This window comes from Carassius auratus, chromosome 3, assembly GCF_003368295.1.
Source record: "Carassius auratus strain Wakin chromosome 3, ASM336829v1, whole genome shotgun sequence".
NCBI lineage: Eukaryota > Metazoa > Chordata > Actinopteri > Cypriniformes > Cyprinidae > Carassius > Carassius auratus.
In genome coordinates this window covers 9690722-9709800 of record NC_039245.1, presented here as the reverse complement: position 1 = coordinate 9709800, position 19079 = coordinate 9690722, and the positions used below count along the sequence as shown (strand labels likewise).

The 19079-nt window shown below is 37.6% G+C and overlaps 1 protein-coding gene across 2 annotated transcripts; it reads left to right on the top strand.

Moving 5' to 3' along the window:
- Positions 1-2703: 2703 nt before the first annotated feature.
- LOC113047082 (zinc finger protein 281-like) lies at positions 2704-17028 on the top strand. 2 transcript variants are annotated; one of them, XM_026208348.1, is made up of 7 exons: positions 2704-3158; positions 7014-7552; positions 11200-11301; positions 11436-11559; positions 12162-12245; positions 12407-12525; positions 12600-17028. In XM_026208348.1, the coding sequence occupies exons 2-7, from the start codon at positions 7109-7111 to the stop codon at positions 14262-14264; spliced, it is 2538 nt and encodes an 845-aa protein (XP_026064133.1). In that variant the 5' UTR covers positions 2704-3158; positions 7014-7108; the 3' UTR covers positions 14265-17028. The 2 variants fall into 2 exon arrangements, with proteins under 2 accessions (XP_026064133.1, XP_026064135.1); XM_026208350.1 differs by lacking the exon at positions 2704-3158 and adding an exon at positions 3204-3329.
- The last annotated feature ends 2051 nt before the right edge of the window (positions 17029-19079 follow it).

Genomic DNA, 19079 nt, shown 5'->3' with positions numbered 1-19079 from the left:
AAGCTGAGTTTAACTGACTTCTAATAAATATTTGTGACCTTAAGAAAAGTAGCATTATTTTCTGATTTTCTTAAGTTTATTTGTATTCTTATTAAAAAGGGACACTAAATAATAATTGGAATTCTACATTTATTTTCAAAATAGAGAGAGAATATTATATATTGAGAACATTTAGTACCTGAATGTAGCTGAATTTAGTAGGTTTATTATGTGTTTATGTATGTATTTATTTCTTTTTAATGCTCTTTTTATTGATGATAATATGAAAAGGGTTAAACAGACTAATCGTAGAGCACCTAAACAATGCCATCCGTAACCATCATGCATTTGTTTATCAGATAGCCTTCCCTAAATCTGAATTACCTCAAAAGGTAATGTATACCAGAAAGTGCTGAGTCTGATGATGTTAATGCTAGCAGAAAGGTGCTGTCTGTCTTTTTTATAAATAGCTGTAACATATATCTCTGAACAGTAATGACACATGAATATACTATTCCCACCAGTCTAACGACATACTTATTTTTGGTTATTGTGCAGTTATTCACTGCAGAGAAATTTGAAACTGCATCCTCTTCCTCTCTCTCTCTCTCTGTTTGCTCCTTTGGGGAATCTCAAATACATGGGCAGCCATCAGGCCACCAGACCAGTAGATCGGTTATTATATAAAAAAAATCATTATAGTCCCTCATAATGACAACTCTTCTGGTTAGGAATAATGTGAACAGGATCAAGCACCCATAACTAAACAACAGTGGAGAAAACAGTGCCCCCCGCCCACCACCCCATATAGAGAAATATAGATTCTCTCAATGATAAATGAACAATATAATATAGTATTAGAACACCAGATGCTGTGCAGAGCCATTCAGATAAGGAAATGCAAAATGAAAGAAAAAAAAATAGAACAAGAAAGGCAGAGATGGAGACAGTGAGCGTATTAATACATGCTAACTCTTGAATAAAGAATGAGCTTTAAGAATTGATGACATATATATGATACCACATGCCTTGTCAAGTTTTCTTAAATATCAGTCATGAGCTGTAAATGCTGAGATCACTACAATAGCTATGACAGTGGAAAGATTTGGCAAACATTTAGCTGTCATTTTTAGTCCATATATTCTAGAAGAAGGCTATGTAATGAATCTGATTAATAATAATAATAGTAAAGTGTTCCTAATATTTTTAAACACACCTGACAATAACCTTTAGCATTAACTTTACCCATAGCACAGCCTCTGATTAAATATGTTCCATATTTATTTAATTTTTATGTTTTAATTCGGTTGCATGTACATTAATGTAAAAAGGAAGATAAGCATTTGATAAGATCAGGGTGTAGTAGACTAAAGGTCTTTCTATAATTTCAATAGTTTGTTGTGGTTGGTTATGAGTATTGTTGTCTGATCCTAGTCATAATAATGTTTTAAATGAATTATACATTGAAGTACTAAACATGAACAGATCTCTCTATATGACAGAACATTGTCAGACTATAACATTTGAAAATAATTTTCAAAGCACATTTATCTAACCAGTCCAGAGATGGGAGAGATTTCATAGACGCCAGTACTGAGAAATAAATAAACAACCCCTAGCACACACAAATGGTTGCAGGCGAATTCACGGGAAGAGCAGAAAAATAAAATCACTTTGAAATAATTTATTTTACCTATATTGAAACTGCAAGTTATACCATTTCAGTTATGTCACATGCATTTTTGAGGCATTTTTAAAAGCAAGGGAAGATACTAGCAATTATAAAATAAAGAAACACAAATATTGGCTGCAATAGTTTGCCTTTTGGTGGAAAGTGGATAAAGGAAGAGAATAAAAGGTACAAAATCATCTTAGACTTAAAAAAAAAAAAAAAAAGTTTATTGGCTTTGATGGTTCCATGAAGAACCTTTAACATTCATGGAAGCTTTTCAGTGAAAAAAAAAAAAGGTTCTTGTGATTATTATCAGAATCAGAAAGTGCTTTATTGCCAAGTATGCTTGCACATACAAATAATTTGTTTTAGTGACAAGCTTCCACAGAGACAACAACACAGAGATAATAATAATACAAATAAAAATAAAAATCCCCAAAATATACACATTTGTAAATATAAATAGACAAATATTGAAAAATAAATGTAATAAATTATAATATTCTTTACACTAATAATTTTTTAAGAACCATTTATTGTCCTTCTGAGAACCCAAATTGTAAAGAAAATTATAATAATATAACATTTGGATATATTTTTTTATAAATTTGTACGGTGGTTTCTATGCAAATGTAACATATAGGAGCGTTATTATTATTTAAAATAATGAGTTGGTAGTTCTTGGAGGGGCAACATTTTGGGTAATAAGCAAACTAAATGGCTCTGTTCACCAGATCTCTTTCAGTTCAGCACATTGTTTTAGCATATTTTGTTTAGTATAGTTTTATTATATTGTCTCTTTCTTTGTTTCTCTCTGGATCTTTTCTTAGGGTCACTATATCTCCTCACAATTAGGATATTCTAGTTAATTAAGAGGCTATTTGAGGAATTGTTTTTCCATTTTTTTTTTCTTTAGCCTAATGAATTGTGTCAGCCAACCTATTAATTTGAGAGCTCTATTACAACAGTAGTATGTGCTGTGTCCTCATTTTGGGGGACCCAAAGGGATACCACACCACCATATTTCTGCCAGACAAACACAGCTTGAGAGAATAAGATGGGGAATAGAAACTTAAACAGGTTTTCAAAGAGAAAACTAAGCTGTTTATGCAGACACCTTCCTCTTTGAATGCATAGATGTGATAAAGTTGCCAAAAAGATAAAAAAAGTGGCCTATTTGTGAGAATTATCCACACTGCATGCTGTGTGCCTTGAAACAATGCAGAAGTGAGTTGAGTTGAAAATCTTCCCAACAGCACCCACTAGGTCTAGCAGACTGTTATCTGTTCCTCTGTGCCATAGTTCACTATCGGACGCTGCTCCAATGCCCTGGATCACAGCGCCTGTCTCCTCGCAGGACCCGTCCGCTCTACCCACAGTTCTCCGCGCTCAGACAAGATGGAGGAACGCAGCAGCTGCAGGAGAACAATGTTTGGACTCTGAACATTAAAAGAAACGATCGAGGGGGGAAATACACACAGAGAGAGCCAACGGTGGACATGCACTGGTAAGCGAAATGCTGAGATCAGATTTACGTGAAGTTTGAAGCGCCGGAGAGGCGCACGAAAGCGGGGCAGACAACAAAGCGCAGCGCAGCGTCGCAGTGTAGCATGTAGCCGCGTAGCTTGACGCGGAGCATCAATTGTTCGTTGGAGTTGCACGGGGCTGTTTATTATGGGTAAGCGCTGTCGATCTCGCAGCAATACCATTGTGTATGTTCAATACTTCTTAATTTAATGTTGTAAGCTTGTGGTGTAAGCGAAAGCACATTTTTACTTTGCAAAGTGCTTTTTAGTTAATTATTGCATATGTTTTCATTATATTTGTCATTTTATGAGTGCACGTTCCGTGCTCTGTATTGCACAAGCGTAATTTATTTATTAAGCATCGCTTAGCCGGATTGCTAGCGTGTTAGCAGCGAGGCCCTTTGTGAGTCTGCATGAAGTTATGGATCCCACCATAACGGTCCTGCCTTACTAACAAAAACTTAAATCTCCCACGTTCACATAATAGACGTTTGGGTCCCTCGCCACGGATTCATGTTGTTGTTGTTGTTTTTTCTTCTTTTCTGGCCGATATGGCCACTTCGTCTTGGAGTTGAGACTCGCTTTGATTTGAGTGTGTGAAATAAATGATTTATGTCTCTGATTAATGAGCTAGCTCAGTTGGCTAACGTATGCACGAGCTATTTACATACCATCTGCGTCGCGTGCCGTCTGCGCGCACTCACAACACAAAGAGACTCGAGCTGTGTGCTGTTACACGAGATAAAAGACGCCTGTACTTGGACAAAGTGTTCCTTTATTTCGCCTTTCTGTATTCCATGATATATGTTTAGACACACTTCATATTAAGGGTCTTGTACCGCTATGTACTAACTTTAAAATTAATAATTTGATTTAGTGCACTTACTGTGCACACGTTTTTACGTTGTGTGTGTATGTATGTATATGTGTGTACATATATATATATATATATATATATATATATATATAACATCGTTGAAACTAAACCCCCCTTAACCTTACCGTACATTGAAACCTGCATATTCCAACTCAATAGCAGAAAAAGTATAATCTAATTTTTTTGACATGAGTACACAGTTAAAAGTTAAATTCACCTAATGTAATGGACCTAACTACAAGAAAGCTCGACATATTTTGAATAATGCTAATAATAAAATATTGGACATGATGAAATATCCATGCCCTGAATGGTCTCCTATTGATTCTTGAGGTTCAGCTTCATCTTTTTCTTGAAGTGACACGGATGGTTTGTTTCTGACTAATGCCAAAGCATCTGGTTCAGATCCAATCCAGCAGCCTTTTAAGGGGAAATGAATTAGTATGAATCATCGGATGGTGCAGGACTCCAAAGAAGAGCAATTGGCCATTGACTTCCCGGAAACATGATGTACCCTGATGTGCGCGCACACACTGAGTGAGATGTTGAAACCAATCTGCTGTGCTCTTCATAATTTACATGGAAACATTTCTGCAAAATACCATAACTACTTAAGATCTCGTTTACAGTTGTAAAACCATTGTATATTATAATGGGATCGATGTTAAACCGATACAAAGCTTTTAATTTTTTTTTTTTGTGTGTAATTTTTAAATGACAGTGATGAGTAATACAGTGCTCCAATTAAAAGGATAATTCATCCTGAAATTAAAAGTGTCATCATTAGCAGTAAAAGTCATTTATCATGTCGTTCCAAACCTGTATGACTTTCTTTTGTTTGCGTGTGTGTGTGTGTGTGTGTGTATATATATATATATATATATATATAAGTAAGAGAAGAAGATATTTTGAGAAATGGTTTGTTTGTTCATACAATACAATCGAAATAAATGGTAACCAAATCTGTTTGGATACTAGCTTTCTTCAAAATATCTTCTTTGTTCGTCCTGTGTTTTATTGTTCATATTTCACCCAAGTCATCTGTATGTTTAATGTAATGAGATTTTGATCATATTCCACAAAAACACATTTTGCTAATACCTTTATACGGTGCGACCAGTCTAATCCCATTCACAAACAAACTGATGCTTGTAAGCTGGTATGTATCATTCAGAGCAGTTACTCAATCATCAACTGACTCCGTCATTACTTTCCATCCTGTCAGTTTTGAAATGAAGTTTTGTGTGCTTAAGGTTTGCCAGACTTGAATCAGTATCATTAGTGATTGAGTGTGGATAAGGTCATAGCTGAGTGGTTACATTTATAAATTTGCATGGGCAGCTGTCTAATTGTCAGTTTTATTAAACAAACAAAGCAGAGCATAATAATTCGGAGCAGGATGTCCAGTCTTCAGACCTCAAACTTGAGAATACTAAAATATAAAATAACCACCACAATAGATTTAGGGAGGCCTCAAAACAAATGCCTCTTACACAAACACATACATTGTACTGGACTAAAATGTATTAAGAGAAATGTCCCACAGGCTACAATTCACTAACGTTTCTAATGCTAGACAGGGTTACAGGGTCTGTGTTTATATTTATAACATGCTCTTAATCCTTAACGTTCAAAAATAAAGCATGTGGCAAACACCAGGTGGTTTGTTTTGTGGACGATATCTTAAAATGAATGTCTGTGCGTGTGTAAATACAGTTTTTTCCAGCCTGAAAATTAACATTTAGATATAATAATCTTACTTAATTGGCACTTTTTAATTTAATTTACTAAAAATTTGAACTTGTCAACCCTCTATTTGGCAGTCGAATAGACATTGACTTGCGATTTTTTTGTTTGTTTGTAAAATTGCACAGGTTTTTTTATATATCTGAAAGTACACTCTTAACATCAGTCAGTCAAGCATTATATATGATAATCAAGTATTATTTCATGATAGAACTTTAGTAATTGGAATGAAAACTTGATAACCATGTTTGAATGCATATTAGTCAATATAACTGAATATTTTTTCTGGACTGTTGGTTGTGCTTTTTGGTTATTCAGTGCTTTTTTTGTGGGAGAATAATGATAAAAGATAATGATACAAATTCTACTAAGAAAACGCACTAAGGATTAATGAGCTGCTGGATTCATGAATATTCATCAGGTTGCGTCCCTTCGCTCAAATTGATTTGTTGAAATCAAAACAGGGTTGATGATAGGTGAGCTATGATAATGACTCGGATTTTAAGAAAAAAATTAGCCGTACAATTGTCCATATGAGTTCAAACATATAATCTGTTTTAATTTTAGTTTTAAAAATGAGTCTCTCTAGTTGATATGTTTGTGTCACTCTTATTATAATTACTCCTAATCTTTATAAGTAATAAACATTACTTCTGATTAAAAGTGAATTGTTTCCTGCAGGTGGTTGTTTGTGTGTTAAAAGAAGGAAAAAGCAAGCACAGTACACCGAAGAGAGGTTGACATGTCTCTTTCGTGCCTGACCCACAAACCTCTGTGATTAATCCAGTTAAGCGCTTATTAGTTGGATCAAAAGAACATACGGTTACTGTTCCTAAATTTGTTCTCAAAGATCTGTACATCACTTGCTTGCATCACATGCTTTGCAATTTCCATGAATTTGGCAAGCCTCACAAAGGTTTTCATAGTTTTGTTTCAAACATTTCTCACAGTGACCTGATTTTTGAGTAGCATCGAAGACCTGAAATGAAAACTTTCCAAATTACAAATCTACTTGCATCGTTACAAAAAATACAAATCTATTTCAGAAAAATACTGAATGCAAGTTGTTTTAATAATTCATCAATCACTTTCCTAAAACATTTTTTTTTTCTTTCTGCTACTTGGCCAACCAGACACAGTTGCGAGTACTTCACAGTAGTATATGTCAAGAATGTCAAATAATTTTTCTTTTTTCTTTTGTTTGTTTCTTTAGGATGAGTGAGGTGGCCTTGCATTAAAGCAGACCCTGTCGCCCTCTGTTCCAGCATCAGCATCAGTGTGTAACACTCTGCGCCTTGCCCCTTCAACATGAGCTTGATCCAGGACAAATTTGGCAATGAGTTCCTCCGCTCCAACGGTGGCATGGAGCCAGGCTTTGGTCCAGGCATGCTCATGTTCAGCCACCTACCCCCTGTTACTAGCTTCACCCGGCTGGCCAGTCAAACAGTTATGGCTGATCTGCAGCCCCACGAGATGATCTTGAAGAAGGAGAGGGACTCGCCAGACTGTGGAGGAGGGCTGAGTGCTGGAGGCATGGGTGGTGGAGGTGGCATAGGAGGGATGATGGGAAGCATGGGAGATTACGTTCATGCAATGGGCATTAAACAGGAGAAGGTCTCTGAACATGATTACAGGCTGCCTCTCTACCCTGGAGGTGGAGCCGGAACTGGGATACGAAGTGGAGGAGAGTTGCTGGAGGTCTCGCTGGGTAACCATCAGAACCTGGTGGTCCATGACCTCAGTCTGGGAAACGTAAGTGTGCCCATGTTTGTCTGTAAAATACATTTGGACAGGATGGTTGATAATTACACCAAGGAATTTCTCACTTGAGCTTTTATTGAAAGGTAAAGAACTACCATGTGATTTCCAAGATAACATTTTTTACTGAACTTCCCTTTTTTTAATATCACTACACTCTGAAAATAAACGGTTTATTGTTATCTATGGTTCCTTGAAGAACATTTAACGTCCATGGAGCCTTTGCATTCCACAAAAAGGTTCCTTGTATTGGTAAAAACATTTTTTTTTTGATTATAACGTTTTATTTACACTAAATAATAAATAATTTAAGAACTGTTCAATGAAAGTTTATATAGTGAACCCAGAAAATACAATTTTGGAAGTGTAGTTATTTAAAAAAAAAAAACACATCTCACCAGAAAGACGGTGGAATTTTAGTGGAATATCAAATGAATATATTTGTGTGTGTGTGTCTATATATATATATATATATATATATATATATATATATATATATATATATATATATATATATATATATATATATTGGTGTACTGAAATGAGGAGGCATAGTTTTTTAAATAAACATACAATACCAGAAATTTTATATTTTTTACATTAACAATGCAATCAATATTCTGTTTATTACAGCCAAGGATGTATCTCATCAAGTTAGTGTTTTTAAGCATTTTACATTTATTCCAAAATAACTTTATATATTTTATTTGTAAACTTATGTTGAGCTATTCTTTTTAATAATTAACTTGAATTTATTTTTGCATTATTTGGTTCATCTGTCATCAAGGCTAGGTAAATATTGGTTTCAGACACTGAAATGTACTTCAAATTTTCCAAGCTGATTACTCACTAAAAACTCCCACAGATCATGTTTTCAGGCCATTTCAAGCCTTATTTTGATGTAACAAAGTGGTTATAGCGTTTATAAGTGTGGAGTTGTTCACTTAATTTTTTTAATGAGTCTTCCCATTAACGCCATTGAGACTGATTTGTGAACATGGCGATGGAAATCGAATGAACCAATCACAGCCGAACATAACCAGTCACATCCAATCATTTCATGATGGCCTCTCACTTGACCCCCCCCCCCCCCATTCAATCTCAGTTACCCCCCTCAAAACTCACAGCATTAGTGGTGGAAATTATGATTCTTTCTAGTGATTCGTTCATTTTCAGTTCAGTTCATATCCGTTCATTCAGCTCGTTCACGAATGACATGTGTGCCAGTTCAGTCATTTCATTCACGAACGAGATTTACTAAATCATTCAACTCGTGCACGAACGACATGTGCTTTGCCGATTGAGAAACGTGATTGGTAAACGGTTTGCCAGAATATACCGACCATCAGGTCAGTCATTTCATTCACGAACGATATGTATCAGCTCATTCAACTCATTCACGAACGACATGGGTACCAGTTCAGTCATTTCGTTCACGAACGATAAGATCTCTAGATCTAGTTCAGACTCATATGAAACTCGTTCATTGAAGGGCGTATTCGTTCACTACATTCAACAAATCAAATACTCTGTCACATCTCATACACATCTCATAAGGCTATTGGCTCGAGGTTGAGTAATTCTTTAACAGGATGAAACAGTTGTTACCCGGTTCACTGAGCTGCGCATGCGCTGCTTATAGCGCCGCGCTGCTGTGGAGGGAGGAACTTCACTGAACGAGAAATATGAGTCAGTGGATTACGTGAACGAGAACGATTCGTTCACCTAAAAGATTCGTTCAAAAAGAATGATTCGTTCACGAACGACACATCACTACACAGCATGCTTTGGAGGGTCTGTTAAAACTCAATGGGCTCAGGGGAGGCGAGAGAGACGTGGACTCCCACTGTAACTTTACCTACTGGTGTCACTGTTGGACAATGTTTCTTTAGCAAAATTAGTGATTCATACACTTTTGAATGTTATATTTTAATCGCATGTGATTGTCATGCTTGTCTCATCAGTAAAGCAGATTCTGTGATTAGCAGTAAATGGCCATCAGCTGCTTTCAAATGGAGTGGCACTTAATATACAGAGTCATAGTTTGCTGACAAGCTATGCAATATCGCTTTCATAACTGCATGCGATTCATCTGCACTATGACGCGGTATTGCATAGCTTGTCAGCAAACTATGAATCTGTATATTAAGTGCCGCTCCATTTGAGAGCAGGTGATGGACATTTACTGCTAATCACAGAATCTGCTTTACTGACGAGACACGCATGACAGTCACATGCGATTAATCGTGCAGCCCTAATATCTAAGTTGATTTATTTATTTATTTTAAATCCAGATTTATCGTGTTAGTTGTGGGTGTCCCGCATTCATTAATCTAATGGTCCTTTGTTGTATTTTGGTGGGCATATGTTTTTTGTCCTGTTGTTTTTGTTTTGGTATTTTTCTTTAGATATTTAAATGTATAAATTCCCTAGAGTACCCTAGAGTTTAGCCAGATTTGTGTTTGATGTCATACAGCTCTCTCCTAAGCAATGCAGATTCCATAATAATACTGTAGGGTAGAAATGTCCTTCCTGTCAGTGATGTCATCTGGTTTCTGTGTGTGAGTAAGGGCTTTGACTAGGACAAAAGCAACAGGAGTCATGCGGTTGTGTGTGCGGAAATGCAAAATGGCACCTTTGCTTCTCATTCTTGATAATTAAGTCCTTTCCAAGGTTATGAGGGCAGTGAACCCATTTAATCATTATAAGGGTTTATTGATCATCTCATCCACACGAAAACTGAAAGGAAATTGGGTTGAAGCATTGATACCCTGCATCTGGCGCTGTCTTTGTGCAGTAGCCAAAGGCAGCTGTGATTACATTAATAAAATGATGACTCCTGCCAATTCACGATTATTTCTAGCTGCACGGCAAGAAATAACATGCAAGATATCTTTGTTCTGTCTTTTGTTTTCTGCTTGGTTGGATTTAATTTATCCCAGTTGCTCTTCCTCAAACTTTTTCTATTGAAATAGGTCATTTTAAAGAAATCAGATTAGAGTAAAAAGACTAAGATTTGTTTTGACTAGCTTTGGGTGCAATTTATAATTTCATTTCTTTCTCACACTAGTGTTTTCTTTTGTTAAATATGCCATAGCCTTCACAAAGACAATGAGCATCACATTGGCAATTCATATTTTAATCTCCATTCATAGGTTTTTGTGTGTGTTTCTCGCCGAGCTCTTTTATGCTGCCCAAGTGTGAGACGATATTCAGATGTGCAGCTGGTCAATAATCCATATGGTGTTTTTCATAGATGGATGTGAAAATGACGAAAGTGCCATTGATTCTCCAGGGATAGATATAGAGGCTCGTAAATAAGAGATTTACCACCCTTCCTTCTGCCACATACACATTAGGGAATACTTTTAATATACAAACTAGTCTCTCATCTAGTGTGTGCATATTATAGAGTTGTGGCTGATTTCTGTGTCCGATTGAATAAAAAAAAAATATAAATATATATAAAATAATCCAAGGCTGAGAGTGTCTCTCATTCACAGAAACTGGAGTCTCAATATGCCATTCATATAAAATGAAAAACAGATTTGTGTTTCACAAATGTTGTGTGAATGAATGGGTCTTTGTTGTCTTTTATTTAGTCTGCTCCCAATCCCATTGTATCTTTGTTATCCTCCCAGCTGTCAGGACGGCTGGTAAAGGAATCCTCAGGGAGGAAAGGTCGAAGGTCAAACGGCGAGGGACAGGAGGCCAAGACACGGAGGAAACGAGGAGAGTCGAAGGTGCAAACAAACACTTCATTAACATAAAACTTACTTATTATTCACTGCTGTGCTTCTAGTTAAAATTTATAGAGGATTTCCCTTCATATACAAATATCAGTGTTGTCCAATGCTGAAAATTGTTTTATCTGCAGTCAATGATGCTGGATCCAGATGGAGGGAGCTTGTCTCCAAACTCCAAACCGCACATCTGTGAGCACTGCAATGCAGCATTCAGGAGCTCCTATCATTTACGCAGACATGTGCTTATACACACAGGTCAGCATGTGTTTACACTTACACACAAGAGCAAGCATATGTTAGTATGTGTACTAACAGTGCACACAGTGTCATCACAAAACAATTTGTTCCAAGGATTAACAGCCAGTATTAAGTAGAGATTAAGAGGACTTGCATTCTAAAATAGTTGGTTTGTCAAATCACAAAACAGCAAAACTATTTTTTGTATTAGAAAAAGAAAACATTAATTATTTTGCTTACTCAGGTGAACTGTTTGAATAATTTCTTAAAAATTTAAATTGATTCGTCTTGAAAATAGGATTGCAAAAGAGCTATAGATATAGATATAGATAGATAGATATGTGTATATATAGATAGATGTAGATATATATAGATAGATAGATATATAGATTTTGTACAAACTGAAGCCTCTGAGTAAAAAAGATTAAGAACCACTGCTTTAATAGTACCAATATAGGTTTGCTGATTTATACTTGAAATTCAGTTTTAATTGTATCAGTTCTTTTACTCATACAAATACTTAGAGGTGGTATTTGCCCCATTAAAAAACATCATGTTGTATTGCTGTCTCTGTAGTCACTACAAACACGCCAGTGCTTGACAATCCATGTCCTTTACAGGTGAGAGGCCTTTCCGCTGCACTCAGTGTAACATGAGCTTCATTCAGAAATACCTCTTACAGAGACACGAGAAGATCCACAGTGGTAAGTTCACACCAACTTTAGCTTTCATTTCCTCATATCTGGCTTATTTGTTTGCAAGATGTCGATCACGCTCCACAGCCACTTCTGTTTTTAATGTAAAATTTGCAAAGCCTCTTTTAGTCCTCAATTTATTTTTCCTTTCATGCATGTCTGGTTTCCAGGAGAGAAGCCATTCAGCTGTGACCAGTGCAACATGCGTTTCATCCAGAAGTATCACATGGAAAGACACAAGAGAACTCATAGTGGAGAAAAGCCATATAAGTGTGACACCTGCCAACAGGTGTGTTTCATGCACAAGTTTCAACCAGTTCCGTTTAGCAGTACTGTTTTCTCATACTTGTGTTCTTTCTTTAGTATTTTTCCAGAACGGACCGGTTGCTGAAGCACAAGCGGACGTGTGGAGATGCCATAAAAAAGGGTGTGGATGGGGCAGAGCACGAGTTGGGCTCAGCAGGCGATGGAGAACATGGCAGCTACGGAATCTCTCAGGGAAATGCTGCTACGCCTAGCCGCAAACGGGGCAAGACAAAAAATGCTGGTGAAGGGGGTGAGCGAAAACGTAAAAAGTCATCTGGGTCTATGGGAGTGACACATAGTCAGGGGGTGGACAGTTACGGGGTGCATGACTTTGGCTCAGCTGGGAACCACATGGTATCAACGTCATCTTCAGCCCAGCCGGGCCCCAGCATGCATGGTGAACATGGCCGGGCTCCCAAGATGCCCTTTAAGAAAGGGAATAGGAAGTTCCTGGAGAAAAATACTCACCCCATGGATCAATCCAAGCCAGGAGGCATGGAGTTGCCTGCAGGAGGATGCTTGGAAAGCCTCGGGCTTCTTCAAGGTTCAGGGGTCAAAGTTGGTTCCAGCAGCAGTAACTATGATGATGCCATGCAGTTTTTGAAGAAGAGACGATACATTCATGGGCCGAACAGTGGCGTTGCCGCTTCTGGAACTTCAGACTATGACGTAGGTGTAAGTCATCTGCATTCGCAACCCACAGTCATTCATGGTGTAGTTTCTGGGGTCCTAGATGGCGACGCTGCACTGGGCCTCCTCGACTCATCCCCTCTGGGAGATATAAAGCAGGACAAGTCTGGTATCCCAGATGAGGTTCTCCAGAGCTTGTTGGACCACTATGCTCACAAGCCTGAAGTGACCTTCGACATCACCGATCCCCATCACGTTGAGCTCCAGCCAGCCACCACGGATGTTGCAGACCCGTTGGGAACTGAGGACACCCCGTCAAGTCCCAACAGTGGCGACAAAGCTGTAATCATGCATGAGTACTCACGTTTTCTCCTACAGGCACTGGAGAGGACCAGTCACAGCGCAAGCTTCCCAATGGGTTCCAGTCCTGGTTCTTCCGTGACTACCACAGTACCTTTTTCAGGCCCTAGCCTGCTTTTGTCAGACAAGCATGTGTATACTTCCTCACCTCTGGAGTACTCGTACTCTCAACCTGTTTCGTCTTCACCCTCTCTTTCATCTGTGCCAAAGTCCCACTTTGGTCTTCTTGAGGGCTCGTCGCCTCCAACGGGCTTCCACTTGAGCAGCCTGGAGCAGTCTGTGCACACGCAGCAGCTCACACCTTCCCAGGAGCTCACCGAACAGCTGGAGAAGCAGCACACCTCCCCTCCGCCGCCTCCACACACCCCTAACACCAACGCCTACCAGATCACACCTCAGCCTCCAGACCTGGGTGGTCCAAAGGAACAGCAAGGGCCAAAAAATGGAGCCGCAGCCACCACAGGAGGATTCTCCCTGGCTGCGTCCCAGGACCTGGCCACGCTGGACACAGCCAAGGCTCCTTATCAGATCGAGAACTTTGCCCAGGCTTTTGGGGCGCAGTTTAAAGGGGGCCGAGTGTCCCTGGCCTTCAGCAGTGACTCGGGGGGAGAGGTAACTCACCGCTTACAGACGTCAGTCTCGGAATTCTCAGGGTATAGCAGTCTCTTGGCTGATGCCAGCGACCCAGTCAGCAGTGGCTCCAAAACCCCAACAAGCCAAAGCTACAGGTGAATGGGCTCCTGTGCCTAGATGCTCAGATGGAGGTTCCCTATTTTAATTTTCTCATGCTGTCTTTATTTTGTATTATTGTTGCTGTTGTTGTTGTTATTATTAATATTGTTATTATTATTGTTATTTAGGTCTCCTACTTTAATGAAATTGTAATGTTTTAAGTAATGTTTTTCTCACTGCCATTATGTTCACATGAAATTTCACCCCTCCTTTGGCCTGTGATGCATTTTCCATTATTACGTTCTTCTTTTCTTTTTTCGATTTCCTTTGGAATAAAAGGAAATGCTCCATAGACTTTTAGTTCTGCTCTGTTAATCAATAGACGAAAAAGAAAGCAAAATTAGTATAGTTTGCTTTTTTTTTTTTTTTTTTCAAAAGTCATTCATTTACATTTTCACATTTGACTTCACAGAAATGTAAAAATAATTATGAACAAGCAATGGCAGGGAGTCACCCAGAACTGAAATCGTCTGTTACAATGAATCAAGTATTACTCAGGAAAACGTGTGGACAGCAAATCTCTAAGAAGGGTAGCAAGCATTCATCCAGGAGGCAGATATTTTTGCAAATACAAAGAGCTTTTTCAGGAGATTTTTTTTTTTAATTCTAATTCTTCTGAATAAGTTCATCAAGCAGACGAAAATGCTGCCTGTTAAATTACACTGACACCACTTTCCACTTAGCTGTATAGAGATTATGGTACTTTTATGTCAATGTGAAATGCTCACATTCGCTTTCAGTAAGGGCCATATATATATAAATATATATTTATAAGAATATCTGTGTGTAAAATAACATATACTCTCTCTTGAGACTGGCAGGTGACTTGGAGGGGGATAAAGAGGGACTGAGTTTGTGAAGGGAGGCCCGTGACTGTCTTTTTTTTCCCCTTGGATTGTGAAGCCAAGGGCTATACACTAGGGGGCACTGCATGTGAGCGTGTAAGTGCCTCTTGGCTCAGGCCACATCATGGGATCCTTCTGCGCCTGTCTGGCTTACTCCTCCCTCTCTCCCTCCGTCCACTTCTCCTTTGCCCTCTTCGTCAGAAAGAATCCCATTTAGCACTTTTTTTTAATCCTGTTTATTTTACACGGTGAATGAAACTACCCAGGCTGTTCACACAGAATGTGAACTGTGTAACTGACATGCTGTTTTGAAAAGGGGGCAGTGGACAGAAAAGGGGCGGGACTCATTTTAGGAAAGCGTAGATTATGTTGAAAAGACCAATGATAAGGTCTTCTAGAAAATGTTAGTTTCAATGGGATGTGTTTGCTGGAATTAAGGGTGGGCTTTTCTCGGGGGACGGGAGTGTAGGGTGTCTTTTTTTATATTTTATTCCCAGTTTTTCATTGACGCAGGGCAGGTTATAAAGGGGGATTTTTCTTCTCCTTTTTGTTATTTCAAAAGTATTGTGTTGGGAAAATGTGCTTTGTGGTAAAATGGCCCCTGTTGTACCACTTTTTTTTTTTTTGTTTTTCAAGCCTTTCTCCAGAGGCGACTTGTAAAAAGTCCCGATCTTAGTAATTTATATAGTATTGGTCCTAAATATACTGATGGAACAGTCCAAAAGGAATTTAGCCGACTTATTGCAGTGTGCATGCAGGGCAAAGTATTACCTTGAACTACATTTTTATATGTTTGATTTTGTACTGTACAAGTATTATTGTCTTTTTTTTTTTTTTTTAATCGACAACGGTCTTCCATCAGCGCTGTTGGCTGCTGTTACACTGTCCTTGAATTACTGTCATCTAATGTTGTTCCTTTTTCATGCGTTTTGCCTACCGATCCCCAAAAGGACAGAACCACATGCAAGATTGTTTGACAGGCGGACTCCTCTTAGGGAACACATACTGACCACTAGGATTCATTTAGGAAGGTTGGGGTACTCCGTTCACAACAATGGAAATAATAATAATAATAATCATCATCACATTAATGAGGAGTGTGATGATTATAATGAAATAATCACAGCTGATGTTTTTATACCTCATATCACTGGTGACAGAAGCAGGGATATCAAAGAGTGACTGTATGTAGCATGACTGATGTGGCTACCGTTAAGAAACGCCTCAAATAGTCCCTTTGCCATTTTTTTTTTATCGTGCTATTTACTTTTTTTTCCCTCTTCAGAGACAATTTTCTGTGAACGCAAGGTTCTTGAAGTTGGTCACTTTGTATCGTTTCAATAAATGTAACGTCAGGAGATCTAAAGATGCTATGAATTGAAATCTAAATTTATTCAGATGAGCACAGGCTATTGTTTTTTTTTTTTTTCAGCCTGTGCCCAACAGTTATATTCTGTGATTTGTTTTATGATTTGATGTGAAGCACAGCTGAAAAATGTGTAAAGCCCCCTCAGACACTGTTAAGCATTGAATGATGTGGCTTGATCTGTCTGTCAGTGCTTGCCACCATTAGGATGGATTTCTTGACACTTTTTAATTAATTTTTTTGGCTTCACGCTTTATATTCCTGGAAGTTTTGTTTGTGTTGGTGTTTTTTTTTTTTTTTTTTTTTTACATAGTTAATAACACTAATTTTTTTCCCCCTTTTTTTCTTTTTTTTTTTTTTTGCATGTACATTTTTTCAGAATTTGTTCTTTTTGCTCCCATTTGTCACCATGCCAAATTTGTAGCTAATGATCTTTTTCTCTCCTGTCTTATTTGATTACAGATTCTTGTGATCTGATACACAGGGCTATACCTGTCCATTTTGACTTTTATTATTGATTAGGAAAAACAATAAAAATGCTGAGATCAGTGTGTTTGGATGCATGGATTTATTTCTGTTGTGTGATGCTAGGGAAACATTTGTACATGCTGTACAGTATATGATCCACCCCTTCAGTATCTAATTTGTTAAACAAACCATAACTTTTTGAGCTGAAGGACTTAAGTGGACTTGAGGTTCTGAACCGTTAATGCAAAAGTTCCCCGCCCCCCGAAACTCATCACTTGCACTATCATGAGGTAATATCTTTATCTGGGTGGAGCGTGGACTGTGTGTTTTAGATTTTTTGATATTTTTTTTTATAGCTACCTATCCAGCCCTGTATAGCTTGGTTTTTAGGGCCTACCTATGAAATTCATTTTGGATCTTGTGGGTTTTTCTTGCTTAAATGCGCACAAATTCCTAAGCAAAAGTGTTTTCTACGTAATTATAACTTTTATTTAACAAGGATTGTACAACACTATAGCACTAGCAAAGCCACTGCTCATTAAACAAGGATTAATCCTTAGAGGAGTAGTATCCATAACCATAAGCTCGACTCTTCTGCACAAGGGTAACGATTGCACTGTGCAATGGAAACTTCAATGTAAAATAAACTATTACAAATGTAAAACATAACAGAACATTAAACCATAATAGATGCTTCCCTTCATTTAAAAACATAAAATGGCATTCAATTTCAAAACTTACTCTCCATATCCAGCCATATGCAAAGCATGCTGGGAACTTACAATCACCTCAAATAAAACTGCAAAATGTAGCTAATTCTCTTAAAAAATCAAAAATAAAATAAAACAGGTAGCCTTCTTTCCTTAATTATTTTAGTTTAACCAGTTCCCCAATTCAAGGACCAAAACGGCTTAAGTCTCCTTAAAAGAAAAATGAGGAAAACACATCTCCTCAACAATGTCCTCAACATTTTCTTTAATGAAATCCACACATTATTTTTAATTATCACCTTCATTTTTTTAAATGAAAAGGACAAGACCCATGATTCATTTTTTATAGTGCATGCACAGTGTTACAAAAACTTTTAAACTTTATATTTATCAAACAGTCCTCAAAATGTTTTTAAGTTTAAGACACTAAACCCAATTCTCTGAACCATTAGCCTAAACCAATTTGTCAAGTAAATCACTCTTTCTGCAAAACCTTAAACAAGTTCAGCCAGTAGACACTGATTGCAGTTCTCATGCGCTCTTTTTGCAAAACTCTAAACACATTCTCACTCACTAAAACAATTTGCACTTTGATAAACGTGATGCAAATCACTAAATACAAGAAAGCAAAAGTTAAGCACAACTGCCAACACAGTTGTCATCATTTACACAATAATTCAAAACTGTTCACACTTGTTTCTAAATTTGTGAATGTACAAAATATAAGCCAGTTCAAAGTGCACAGATGGCATGGGTGCATCCATCAATCTCAGAGGAATTGAAGAGCAAGACCAAGAACTGTCATTTCAGATGAAATGAAAGCTACTGTGATAGACCATGCTCTTGTGCACTGAATGACAGTGGCAGGACAAAGAGTTCAACCTAATTTGGAGCAGATTCTCTGTAGCCACAATAATAAAATGAGATGTCTGTCTTGGTGGGAACTGAAACGCGCCTCTTGTCAAGGCTGGATCCACTACACCTGAGGCTTTTTTTTTTTCATTGCCTGCCTGCGACGTAGATAAAGTCCCCTGATTTTTTTTTACACACACATACACACACACATGCAAGTGTGTATGAAATACACAAGATGTTGTCTTATACCTTACCTTTATACATCGCATATTATTATATTTTTTAAAGTGTTCATGAAAGATTTAGATAACTATCATATTTAAATTTTATTTTAGACAATGGCCCATTTTATGTGTCGCTAAAAGTTGATCAAACTTTTCAAAGCATTTTTAAGTTTAAGCATTTACTGTTACCTTACTTAGAGTCAAGATAAATATTTATGGCCCTGTAAGTTTCGGGGCAATAAACTCTGATTCATAAATAACAAATGCATTGTTCATTATGTTTGTGAAGTCATTTGAATCCATGAAAAAAAAAAAAAGTTTGACCTCCCATGTTTTGAATTGATGGA